The sequence below is a fragment of the Ochlerotatus camptorhynchus genome, unplaced genomic scaffold (genome assembly GCF_037179485.1).
Source record: "Ochlerotatus camptorhynchus isolate MF236.1 unplaced genomic scaffold, CSIRO-AGI_Acam_v1.1 ptg000033l, whole genome shotgun sequence".
NCBI classification, from domain to species: Eukaryota; Metazoa; Arthropoda; class Insecta; order Diptera; family Culicidae; genus Ochlerotatus; species Ochlerotatus camptorhynchus.
The window spans coordinates 3,713,086-3,726,297 of NW_027040524.1; the positions used below are offsets into that span (position 1 = coordinate 3,713,086).

General features: G+C 40.0%; 1 protein-coding gene across 4 annotated transcripts in view; it reads left to right on the forward strand.

Moving 5' to 3' along the window:
* grh (grainy head) overlaps positions 1–12,400 on the forward strand; it is a 558,597-nt gene extending 546,197 nt beyond the window's left edge. For 3 of the 4 annotated variants that reach the window (XM_065231285.1, XM_065231277.1, XM_065231301.1), the window contains 5 exons: positions 7,761–7,940; positions 7,998–8,149; positions 8,271–8,466; positions 9,514–9,578; positions 10,091–12,400. In XM_065231285.1, coding sequence (XP_065087357.1) covers positions 7,761–7,940; positions 7,998–8,149; positions 8,271–8,466; positions 9,514–9,578; positions 10,091–10,217 — 720 coding nt within the window. In that variant the 3' untranslated portion in view covers positions 10,218–12,400. The remainder of the gene's footprint in view (positions 1–7,760; positions 7,941–7,997; positions 8,150–8,270; positions 8,467–9,513; positions 9,579–10,090) is intronic. The other variant, XM_065231293.1, reaches the window with a different exon arrangement.
* Positions 12,401–13,212: the final 812 nt, after the last annotated feature.

Below are 13,212 nucleotides of genomic sequence, written 5' to 3' on the forward strand. Positions count from 1 at the left end.
TCAAGTTTGCTAACCAGGGGATTTCATGAATTTTCTCTAGATTTTGACACTGTTTTGTATCAAAAATTTTTTTCGGAAGTGTTTGACGGATATTCTTCATTGCACTTCAGTCGAAAGAGTTAGCCTTGTGATAAAAAAACGAGAATTAGTTTAGTTTTGCAATTCCTCCTACTTCGGTTAGCGCAAGAAAGGCCATACAAGTTTTGTTTACACAAGATGATAGGCGCTTCAAATGTTACGTTAGGTGGTTATTAATATGGTAATTGAGAATATGTCCCTCGAATTCATGGAGCATTGAAAAATAAAACAAAAAGTAATATGTGGTAATAAACTATAACAAACAATGTTTGGTGCACATGTAAACAAATGAAGCACGCGACGCCTCTGATTAAATGGTAACGAATTACTTTTTGTTTTCCTCTGATCAAAATTGTTTCAACTTCCTATGGAAACAAGCTTAAGTTTTAAAATAAATTGACATTAAAAGAGCTATTTTTCACAGCTTTTCACCAATCTTTGAAAATCAGTATTCATAATGTTGAATTAATTTGATCCTATTTTTGTTCAAGGAAATTTCTCACAACTCTTAATGAGATTGATTACGACTTTTTATTCATTTACAGCTTTTATTTAAAGAGGTAACATTTAAAGAAATTTGTCATTATATCAAAAAAATTATCACTATTGTCAAATAAAATTACCACAACTTCTACCCATACTAATCGCAACTTACGACGTAACTGATCACATTAACCAATAAGAGTGCGTAGTAATTTAACCGGAATTGTCCGCAATTTCTAATGATAATGGTCACAATGTGCATTGTGCCAATAGGGCCAAAGCACGAACGGTAATTTAGACAACTTTTGACCAATTTCGAAAATCGACACAACTTTTAAAGAAACTGGTCGCAAAAGAAAATAATTGAAAAACTTTTTTGACGATTCTCGGTTTCCAAAATGTCCACCCAATATGTCACACCTGTTAACGTAAATTTTACACATAATAAAATCATTTTGAAAACAAGTTCCCACAACGAAACGCCACATAACCAAATCACCGGAAAATTAAGTCACATTTCCCGCTAATGATAGCAACGAACCGTGTAAACCAGGTCGCATACTCCATCAACCATACGAGCGCGATAAAGTAGCGTCGCCAGAGATAAAATATAAATTTCAGTTCCTAACCAGCCCCGTGTGTAACGCCACAATATTCTCGCCAACGCCAACTAAATGTGATAAGTGTCTCCACGTCCATCACCCGGCCCCTCGTCGCCGTCCCACCGCTCCACAATGTGAAAACAACTTTTCACCGAACTGATTACACGCAAACAAACTCCCCTCTCCTCCTCCTTCGAACAGAACGGAAGTCAAATCAAGAGCAGCTAATTAGCGAAAATGAAAACACAGAAAAAATATAAACTATACGTACCCACCTCTCTACTAGGTATACCTACTTGTCGCCCATCGTTGAACGACGATCGCGCAGAGTTCGTTAAGCCTTCCCATCTATCACTCGGCGCAGCGGCTGGCTGTCGCGGTCTCCTCGATCGAACGGGGCTCAGAGACTCAGCCAGCGGTGTTGTCTGTTGTAACCTGCTTCCTTTTCAGAACACTCTCAAGCCCCATGACTTGCACTCATTATCGCTTCAATAAAACTTATTGAAAAATTGTTACGCGTCTCGTGGTCGTCATCGACGTCGAGAGACAGAATATATCGACGAGTCATGTTTTTCGCATCCCGCTGCTCCGTTCCCCCGGTTCACAGCACTTCCTCAGGTTGGACATGATCGCGCCACCAGCAACGAGAAAAATTTGATATAGATTTTTATGCAGTTTAATCCACACTTTGCACTCAGCAAGGCAGAAAATGGCGTTTGACGCGTCGCAGAAAAACGGTGCAGAGGAAGATGATAGAACGATAAAAATGAATAATTAATAATAAAAATGGCTCAATTAAATGATGTTTTGCGCGATGATAGTTCCCTGACAATAATTAAAACTAATCAACATTGGATGGAAGAGGATCGGGAAAAATAGAGGAAAAATGTCGGTGTGGTTTTGCATAAAAATTCACCATTAATTTATGCACATTAGTTCGCCCCATTTGCTGGTGTCACGACGCGCCATGCCAGTCTAGATCGTAGACACGGCTACTCTTCGGAAGCTCAGTTTGTCATTTCTGAGTTGCAGTCGCCCAAGGAACTCCTGGTAGCACGGGTAGCACAGCAAACAATGAGTGTCAGTGTCGATCACCGGGTCGCGATCGTGCATCGGCTATGGATTCCGTATTGACAGCTCTTCGTGATTGCACTTGGCTAGGAATTGTTCTCGTGACATTTTTCGCTTCGGGGTATGATGGAGGTGTCGTCAGGGGAGTACAAGGTGTAACAAGTTTTACCGATATAAGCGTAACCTTTCCGAGGAGCTAATGCCTTTCTCACGAAAACAATCGAAAATTGCCGAAAGAATGGGATACAGCAGAAAGTCAAATCATAAATTGAGGCCAGCGGACAACAAAAGAAGTGAATCCGTTTTGAATTTCGATGGGGGCCAAAGTGCAGGCAAAGGCAGCTTCCATTCAAGTCGAAGGCCCGTCATCTGTGGTCCAGGAAGCAGCGAAAAAAGGAAGATGATTATGATGAATGTAAGACAACATAATTCTCATGTTTGCCAATAATTGCGTGCATGCATATGTATGCATGTTACATGTCTCGCATTAAATAAGCGAAAAAATGTACGAGAGAGGAACATGAATGCGCACAGCCAGGCTGCTCATCGAAACAAAACCCTGTATGTGCGATCTCGTCGAGCCCTGGCTGTATGAGCGCGGAGGGCTTTTAATGTTTATGGGCCCGGTTTCTTCGACCGGGAGATCCGGGGATTCGGATCCCTGGCAGAAAATGTACCGTAAATGTTTATTAAAATCCCATTATTCATGTAACGAAGCGGGAAGGAAATTGGCTGCAGCTTACCCAATGTGAGCGTACTGCATACTGCAGGAAGCGAGACCGCCGGGACCCTTCAAAGGCTGCCAAGCCAAACAAAATTGATTGCGATTCCGCTCGCTCAACTTATCCATAATCAACGAGATTAAAAGGATGCGAAAGATGTTTGGGGTTTGAGTCTACTTGCTGATCCGCGTTGCTCTTGCTGTCAAACGCGACGCTGCTGCTCCGATCCGATTGCACAATAACCATTGACGTTTGCAACAAATGTGACATGCTTTGCACCAACGCAAGGTGACACTTTAAAATGTTGTTACCCTGTGGTGGTCAGTTTGCACAAAGCAAGCTTGCGGCAAAGATTTTGAATATTAATATGATTAATATACGTATGCATTTTTTATCTGTGTCTCCTGGGGTCTATCGATTACTCACGTTAGATAATGAGCCACTGATAACCGAACGCTTGAGACACATTCCGAAACGCTAAACTGCCATCAATACGGGACCATAAATTGAACAATCAGAGCTTAAGCACATTATATAAACATAAAAAGTGACCCGTCATGGTCCGGTCTTGTCGTCTGGCTGGGGGGTGGGAAGCTCTCTCCATGTCTTCGGTATGAACATATGTGTGTCGAATAACAGGTGGAATGACATGCATTGCCTCGGGGTCTTTTCTGCACGGGCATGGAAAATATGGGGTGTAAATTTATGTCCGTCAGCTAGACTCCGCAGTCGGCGGCGGTGGTGTGCAACGCGTTAGCGAGAAATGCGACCAAATATCTAATTATTCAAAATTTCAAAGATCCAAGCGATAGCGACCCAGCGCTCACACATCCCCACTTCGTCGTATCGTCAACGTCGGGCGCTTGAGTTGGCTCCTCGATGGAGAGGATGGAAGCAAAATCGGTGTCCGCGCATAGTTTTACGACGTCTTTAACGGGAATTTTATCTGCGCGTTTATCAAATGTCGTGCCTACCTCTGGAATTAGGGGAAGTGCGGATGGACAGGCGGGTTTCTCCCATCTCTCAGCAAACAGACTGAGGTCTTACATTAATCGAAATTGAAAACTATAAAAATCTGAAGTACCACTGCACTCGGTAGAAATCTGCTGGATGCGTTAACGACTCCCTGTGTTTGTTGGTCCCGATGACGAAGACGACCACAGCGGACGGATGCTGAGAGGACTGCCTCACCGCAGCAGCAGCTACTGTTGTCTCAATCCCATATTTTATGCTGTAATTTGCAATTTAAGCACTCTCGGCAGCCGTTGCAACTTTGCGGTTTTATTACACCACTGCATCAAAGAACAAACGGTGCTCAGCCGAAGAAACGGAATATTAAATTTTATAAGTCCATCTGTAACCTCCTTTTCATTTACTCTCCGCCAGCAAATCTTGTGTTTATTTTTGTACAATTATAATCATTACCATGCTCCTCCAGTCAGAGCCAACTCATGTCACTGAGTGCTCGCGTTCGTCTCATCAGTCTACTCACCAACGGCAGAGGTAATAATCATAACCCATCGGTTGATCTTCTCCCAGGATCCGGAGCCCTCGGGGGATCTAGAACCCTTTAGCATAAATGACAGCCTCTGTGATGATCGCTTTATTGCGGAAGAAAGGAATTAATCGAACGTTCCACCTCCCGAAGGCACACGATCGGCTACAATGTTTGCTTCTACTTTGCAATAAATCCGTACTTTATTGTGTCAATCATTTAACGCACCATCAATCATGGTGCTGTAGCTAATTTTGCACACACTGCCTCTGGAGTTCAGTGTCAAAATCTGACTGCCTTCCAACTTGTATAAGCTGCAGCTATAGAAGAGCCTTCTAACGGGACACGACAGCGTTGGCGTGCCTCAACGATGATAACGATAGCTTGTCACGCGCGTTTAGATTCCCGTAAAATTGTGTTCTACTCGCGCAGAATCCGAATAGCGAATGACCACATGGTGAGTGCAAATTGCCCACGGAGAAGACTGCGCCCGAGCATGAATGAAACTGAGCACGGTAAGTGTGCAATCGATCCTAGCGCATGCTCCGGTCGTAACATGGATGAATGGTAACTGTGCTTATTGCCGGGTGGAAATAAATATAATCATAAATTATGTACGCTCTCCTCTGGGGCTGAAATTGCTGCAGCTTCCTCATACATCGGCCGATCGGATAAAATGTGAATGAAACCGAACCGAAAGGAAGTGTGTTGTAATTCTGGTAACCGCCGCCGGAAAGGAGTTCGGTTACAATGTGTGTAACGCCTTGGGCTGGGTTTCCTCTTCCTGCTCCATTCGATGCAGATTAATTGTTATCTTGCGAAATTGACGATACGGTCATCAATACAACCTGAATCACATTCCTGCTGCCTTGAATTTACGAAAACAATTAAGGCTGATTACATTTGGTGAATTTTAACTTATTTGACAGATGGAACAGTTTCAAATAAACCTGCTATTCTACCAGACTTATTTCTGAAAGATCAGGAATCAATTTTGAAAAACATCGTCTCAAAAATCGAACGGTAATCAATTTCAATTTTATTTTCGGCGTGTCAAATTTAAGTGAAATTGTTCAAATGGAACCCAGCTTTAGGCTCTGAGGCTTATTGGTAAATTTTCTCTTATATTTGACAAATGGAATTTTTTTAATAAACCTGCCATTCCACCAGACTTATTTCTGACAGACAATAAATCAATGTTGACAGACACCTTCTCGAAAATCGAACGATCAACAACAAAGGGATTTTCGAACATCTTAATTTATTTTTGAAGTGTCAAATTTAAATGAAAATTTTCCAAATGGAACACAGCCTGAACTATTCGACGATTTTTTTGACATAGGACTACGTCTTTAATTTCTATACTGGGGTACACTTTGTGAAAACCGAAAAAGGAACATGAAACAAAATTATGAAAGATTTTGAACATTAATAACTCAGCTGCCCCTGGATCAATTTCAATAATTTTATCACCAATCGATCAGAAGTATGTCTACGCAATGCTTCCAATTGATGATTTTCAACAAGAAACTATTGAAAAAGTGGTAATGTCAAGCATTATCCAAAGTAAAAAGTGATAAATTTTCACTGTTTTCTTGAAATAAACGTTGTTCCCAAACGCAGTCGTCATAAAGGAGTACCACTTGATTGCACATCATTCTGCTTTAACCTGAAAAGATATAAAACAACGCTGCTGGCAGCAGAAGCAGTGGCGGTGTCAAACGTGTCTCCGGTCTGATCTACGAGAAAACATGAGGTGTGCTGAAGGTGTTCTTGGAAAATGTGATCCGTGATGCTGTCACTGAACACGCCACGGCCATCGATGTCGTCTACGCTTTGAAGCGACAGACGAACTCTGTACAGTTTCGAAGGTTAAATCATCACCAACTTTGGCAGCAAAACGGCTTATTACAGTAAAAAGTTAGAATATAATGTATCTGCCTGTTGGTCCATATTCAGAACCACATGCCCCCAACGACCACACAAAATGCTCTCCAGAGTTGTAATGTTGTAACCAAACTTGGAAGCAGGGGTACAAGTGATTTTGATCGATTCTCTTCATCAACTTTCTCTATAAAAAAAAATACTACAAATTTGGTACACATACAAATCAAAAACGGAAAGAGTTAAGATAATAGATGATCGATCAATTAAAAGAACTAAATTTTCTTCACATTTGTTCCGTGCCCTAGCGGTCCTACGTCAAGCTCCCATTCGTGCCCCTAGGCACAGACCCTTCTACTTTTTTGTTTACTTTTGGTTAAAGTTTGACCAATGGAAAGTTATCGATTAACCCTGCTACCCGAGCGTGAATACTTCTGACAGAAAAGAAGCTAGATTTTGACAACCGTTGCTGAGTTGTGCTCGAAAATTCGAACATGTAAAATAACTTTCGAAGTATAATTTTTACCCACGAGTTAAATTTAACTCTGCAATTGGTTCACAGCCTAAATACGTATTGTACTTGATTGAATTAGAATTATAACAATTCTTGCACGCTTCACGCTTGTTCCAGCACGCACCACCTGTCACTCAACCAGTCAAGGTCTGCTTCTTTGATCGTCAACACTTGCCAGTGCATGCTATGTCACTTTCAAGAATCACGCAACGCAAAGTTTCTGAAGAGTGCCAATTTCGACCGATTCCATCGTTACGCTGCTGACTCAATTTTCGACTCACCATTTACACAAAAACCGAACAGCAATCTCTGTCATGTCCGTCAATTAAATCACCGCCTATTTTGTTTACATTTTAATTTCTTCCCTGCTTGGATCCCGACCTGTCCGGTTGTTTTCTCAGAATGACACTTTCTTATTCGCTACGACATACACACAGACAGGGCAGCAACCAGCGACAGCTAAGCTGTAGCGTGGAAAAAAGAGCGTTAATAAAATCATTTGAAAGGCCATTACCTCAACTGACAGCGCGGTGTAAAATTTCCATTTTGAACGCTACTCTCCGAACGATAGCGAACTATGCGAAGAGATGCAAATGCACTCCAGCCTAGTCCACCGAGCGCAGAAAAGGATGCAACAATATTTTACTCTTTTTTAATGAAGATAAGCTCCGCAATAATCTCACGCGCGCACTTATAAAAATGAAAAATATCTATATCTGTTAAGCATTTACCGGTTCCCGCGTGAATTCCACTTGGCCAGTCGGTGTAGATCGAATAGCTGGGAAGCTACTTTTTGACTACAATTTATCGTGAAGAAGTTGGTCACATTCCACAAAGGGAAGGCATTTGCTGTCCTGACATTCTATATGAGTTGACCAATGTACTGACATTTTCATGATTTTCTCTTACAGGGTGCTGAGCGTAAAACACGTGACGAAGAGCGACGTGCTGCGAAACGCAAAATGACTGCTACTGGACGGAAAAAGTTGGATGAACTCTACCATCCTGTTGTGGACCGGTCCGAATTCTACACGATGAGCGATCTGTTGAAACCTCCTGTACTGTTCACACCTTCGGAGGACATTGATAAGGTAATATTCTCATCTTGAAAAAAAAAGCATGATTTAACTATGTTAACTCGTTTACAGCTCGCCTCGATGGATTTGCAGTTCTACGGCCACGACGCAGACTCGCTTTCTGGAGGTTCAGACAACGTCAAGTCGCCCTTCTTACTGCATGCCAACAAAGCCACTACACCTACCCTCAAGTTCCACAATCACTTCCCACCAGACGTGAATACGTGAGTAAAAAGTCGGATAGAAATTCCAAGTTTCGTGCCTCCTCCGGAAAACCGAGGAGTAGCTACTGTTTCGAACACTAACTAATCTGCTATTTCTTTCGCGGTTTCTTTTCCTCAACAGTGACAAAAAAGATCCCAGCATCATCATGGACGGATCGATGGTCAGCAACATGTCTGAATTCAGTCCGCAGATCAAGCGACAGCGGATGACCCCGCCATTGAACGAGCGGGTAATGCTGTACGTCCGTCAGGATAACGAAGATGTCTACACGCCCCTACACGTAGTTCCACCGTCGACGGTCGGGCTTTTGAATGCTGTAAGTTGACAGTTGCTCGCCGTACCTACACTGAACAAAACCAAAACCTTGGAAACTCAAAATACTTTTCCGCATTTCCAAACAAAACCACACCCAATTTGCATCTACCTTACCAAAAAAACACACAAATCTACTGCTACGGTATTTGCACCTTGGTGTTGAATGTAATCGCAAATTTGATTGGATACAAAAAAAAATAAGCCTGGAAAGGGACTGTACAGTTGTCAAAAACCACCTCTGACAGCTGTCAATCCACTTTCTGGACCACATAGAAATTGACAACAAAATCGGAAATATTTGCGCCAATAACCAATTTTTAATTAATCCGCTTTATGTTTCTGTTTAATCATTAATTAAGGCACACTAGAAACACCAGCCAAACTACTGCTGCGGCGGTTTCATAACCACACAAAACGGGCACCCAATTTTTAATACCTCCTCCGTTATGGACACTAATTCCTCAAGAGCAAGGGTCGTATTAACCATGAAGCAAAAACCACCTTATCTGTGTATGTCCCCCTTTCCCCTTCTTCCGAGTGAATGTGAATGCGCTTATGTTTTGGGTTTATGCTAATTTAAAAACAAATCTAAAAATCCTATGTGACTAGCATCACACATGCACTCAACTGAAGCTCAGCAACAGCAAACAAAAAAAATACGAATCCCGGAAGCTAGGTTATTAACATCATTCATCTGTCATATTGTTTGTTTCTCGAATACTTCCTCCTTCCGCGAGAGCGTGAACACGTGATTCGCGGCACTTAGAAGCTTTCAAAAACGCAAAGCTGTCAGTTTGCCATTCCACACCTTCTCGCAGCACAAGCAGGATTACAACGCGAAAGTTGATTATTGGCACAGACTTTTCCAAATTTGTCGTCCCTCAGTCCAGAGATAAAAAAAAAACTCAAAGCTACCATCTACGGAGTCGAAAAAGTATTTTGTTTTCCTCAATGCGCCAATTCCAAAGAAGCAAATAGCTGGAATTTGGTTTTACGCTCCGTTTCCAGCTTGTCCTACAGTTGTTTTCTCTCTCTCTGCTAATTCCAGATTGAAAATAAATTCAAAATTTCGACGTCGAGAATAAATAATATTTATCGCAAAAATAAGAAAGGGTAAGTTGCCTCATTCAAAACGAGTACTATTGAAACCGTAGATTTCCTTCTTCTGTCTGTTTTCTTTCCTCCTCTCTGAAACAACGTCACGATCAATGCAACCATAGAAACCAAAAACCAAGAACAAAATTTGCTCACTTTCATCTCATCCATTCATTTGATATGCCACACAAACGCTCGTTGTTTTCGCTAACATAGTTTGCTATGTTTTACCAATTTACTAACGACAAAAGCTACCTGTGTCTAAAAGCTCTAACAAAGACGCATGCTGCTTCCTCTTCAGCTCGGCACAACAAAAGGGAAAACCGAACAAAGGGAGAAAGCTTGCAACGTCGCTTGCCAACACCTAAATTTATGCTTCAATGCTAACACACCCAAAAAGCATGCGTGACTTGCATGCAACTTATATAGAACATCGAAATATTTATATAGGTCATCGAATAAGGCAGCAATCGAGACGCACGTGAACTAATTTGCAACTGTCATTCTCTTTTCTTTCGTTTTGTTCACAGGATTACGGCGAGAATTGACGACGACATGATCAGACACTATTGCAATGAAGACATCTTCATCCTGGAGGTCCGACAGTACGAGGAAGATTTGTACGACATCACGCTGACGGAACTTCCGACGCATTGAAAATAGAGAAAGGCGAATAACATTCGGTTAGGTGTAAGAATTTTACTTTTTTGTTTTCGTAGTAATTTCAATTTTCGATAAGAAGGTTAAAATTTTTGTTCGACAGTGCCTTAGAAGAGACATTTATACGTTTAAGTTGTACATTGTTGATATAGGAACCCCGAAAACTCACTCGTGAGCAGCGGCAGATGAATAGCACTCGTACGTTTAAGATATTGCACGTTTTTAGTTCGTATTGACCTGTAATTGATTAGATTTATTTATTTATTTGTAAACAGAACAAAATGATACTTAAAATAAGATCTGAAGGATGCAACATCGTAAGCTCCTCATGGCAAGAGATTCCGTGGACAGAAACGTAGTATTTTGGGGAGCAAACTTTCTTTTTAATATCCATCGAACGCATTTATCGAACCTAGTTTAATTGCAATTTCAATGAACAAAACAAGCTAGAAATCCACTACAAGATCTCAAAATATTTGTATTTTATGCGGGCATCACTAGAGCGATCGGAATCGATCAGACCTGGCAGGTGCCCACAATTTGTTTTGCTCAACTGTTGGAACGATTGTTTGGATTGATTATGGTGCGCTCATTCTCCCCAGGCCACCATGATTGTGTCAATGCCATTTAAATTGCTGCTTGCCAATCGTTCCAATCAGAGTAGATTTCAGCCATAAATTTTTAACAATTAGATTTTAAAGATTATCTTTTGTCTTCTCCTGCGGAATGAGAATTATTCTTTGATTCTAAATCATTTTACGATTGAACGTACTTTACAAGACAGAATCATAGCATACTAAACTTTTTGTACAACAAAATAGTTTTTCTTTATTAATAGCTGGTAGCGATCATCCATCGGTTGCAATATTAACAATAATGATTCCAACGTAACAATAGCATAGAAGGATAAGAGTAACTTTTAGGATCGTAAGTTTGAAGCGCTCATTTTACATTCCATGACAGAGTTTATAATTTTCATTCCACGCCTTTTCTGTTATTCTTAGCCCCATCATCGTACTTCTACTCTCGAAGCATTCCAAGAAAGCATGTTTTAACACATCTTTAAAATAATAGTAAGAGTTACTTTTAAGGAAACCCCTCTGATGAAACTGCCATACTTGAGAATACAAATAGTGAATAAGAACGACGTCTATCAACCTTGACATCTAGTAGAAACAATACATTCAGCACTAATTGATAAGTACCTGAGAGATTTTAATCGAAATGAGACAGAAAGGGAAAGTATTTTTAAAGCGAGTGCAGTTTTTCAAAAACCGAACTGCACGTGACAGCGAAACACGAGTAATGCTAATGTGATATTGAAAAGGAACGCTACAAGATTTTCGTTATCTAAACAAACAAAAAACTCACTCGAATGCAGGCCACTAGTGGACTTACCGCATTTCCGCAGAAACACAAAAGTGCAAACATTCTTGCCACAAATGATTCAGATAATCGTGCCCAAACGTCAATTGCCATACATATGATCATTTCCCTCCTCAAAAAGTCCTCGGTGGCCAAACTGCACAAAGCACACAAATACACACGAGCGCACAACTTTCCACAAGTTGAGTTTTGAAAACATACTTCCGAGCAACGCTATTCGAAGTTAACTTTAGTGAGTAACTTGCGATGGAACGCAATTTGCCGCTCCACACATCGCAGAAGAATATTTGCAATATTAATTTTACTAATCTTAAAAGAGACTAGAACATAGTTACAGTATTTAACACGGAAAACAGCTACATTCCTGTTGTGAAAAATCTTCTACTCACGTAGGTAACCGACTATAAATGATTTCTTTTGGTGGTGGATGACGGTCAACTTTTTGATAAATTCTTCTGTATTCTTTGTTTTATTGTTCCCATCTCTATAATTTTAATACTATTCTCAGTAGTTAAACGATAATCACAAAAAGAATGCAGTAATGATTTTCTTATAGTAGAAACAAGTTTTGCCATTACATACACGAAGAAGAATAGTCTCGAACTATTGGACAAGCATGAGAAAAAATGTGACTAACAAATAGGATAAGCTAAATGAAGAAAATTATCATTCCAATAGTAAGGTAGTTAAGAGATTTATAGTAGAAAAAATTCGTTTCTTATTATGAAAGTAAATTTCAAAATTTTCTATTGTTATATTTTATGAATATTGAATAAAACATGATTTTTACTAAACATCCTGGGGTATACACTAATCCATTAAGGCTATCCGAAATCGTATGTGCCTTACCTTTCCTAAGCTAAGGTGGTTCGAAGCGACTTCACATTCTGTAGAATCCCGTAAAAAAAAGAACGATACAGGCACAATGAAATGTATTGTAACCATACAATAGAATTTATTGTACTTAAAATACATTGTATTGTCAGCAGCTATAAAATAACCATATAATTTATAGTTTCCACAATAGAATCTATGGTAAACGTGGAAATCTACAATAGAACAAGGCGGTTGTTATGTATCTTAACCGTACAGAAAATCACTTTTTCCCGAATAAACTTGAGTCATTTACCATTAATTTTATTGTTTTTCTATTGTTGAAAATTCATGCTCTATGGAACGTATTGTAGATCTATTGTAATAACAATATTTTAAATTTACTTGTATGATATACATACGATAGGATCAATTGTTGGTAATAGATTGTGTTGTGATTTTATATAATTTTATGGTTATTGTATGGTTATTTTTTCCGGGATGTTACTCCTACTAGCTCAGTTTGTAGCTGCTTGTCTTCAATTTCAGTACACGCTATTTCAAAACTACCCAAATTTGGGTAAAATAGCGTGTAGCCTCTCACACCACTTTTATTGACGTATTGTTAATAGACTTCTCTGACGTTATTTAATAAAGGAAACAAGAAGTGAATACAGAAATATTGTCAATATCGATGTATTGACGTCAATATAGAATGTATAGACTTCTCTGACGTTTATGAATTGCACAAGTATTAGTGCAGAACTTTGGGTGAATCAAAGGTTTTCTTGCA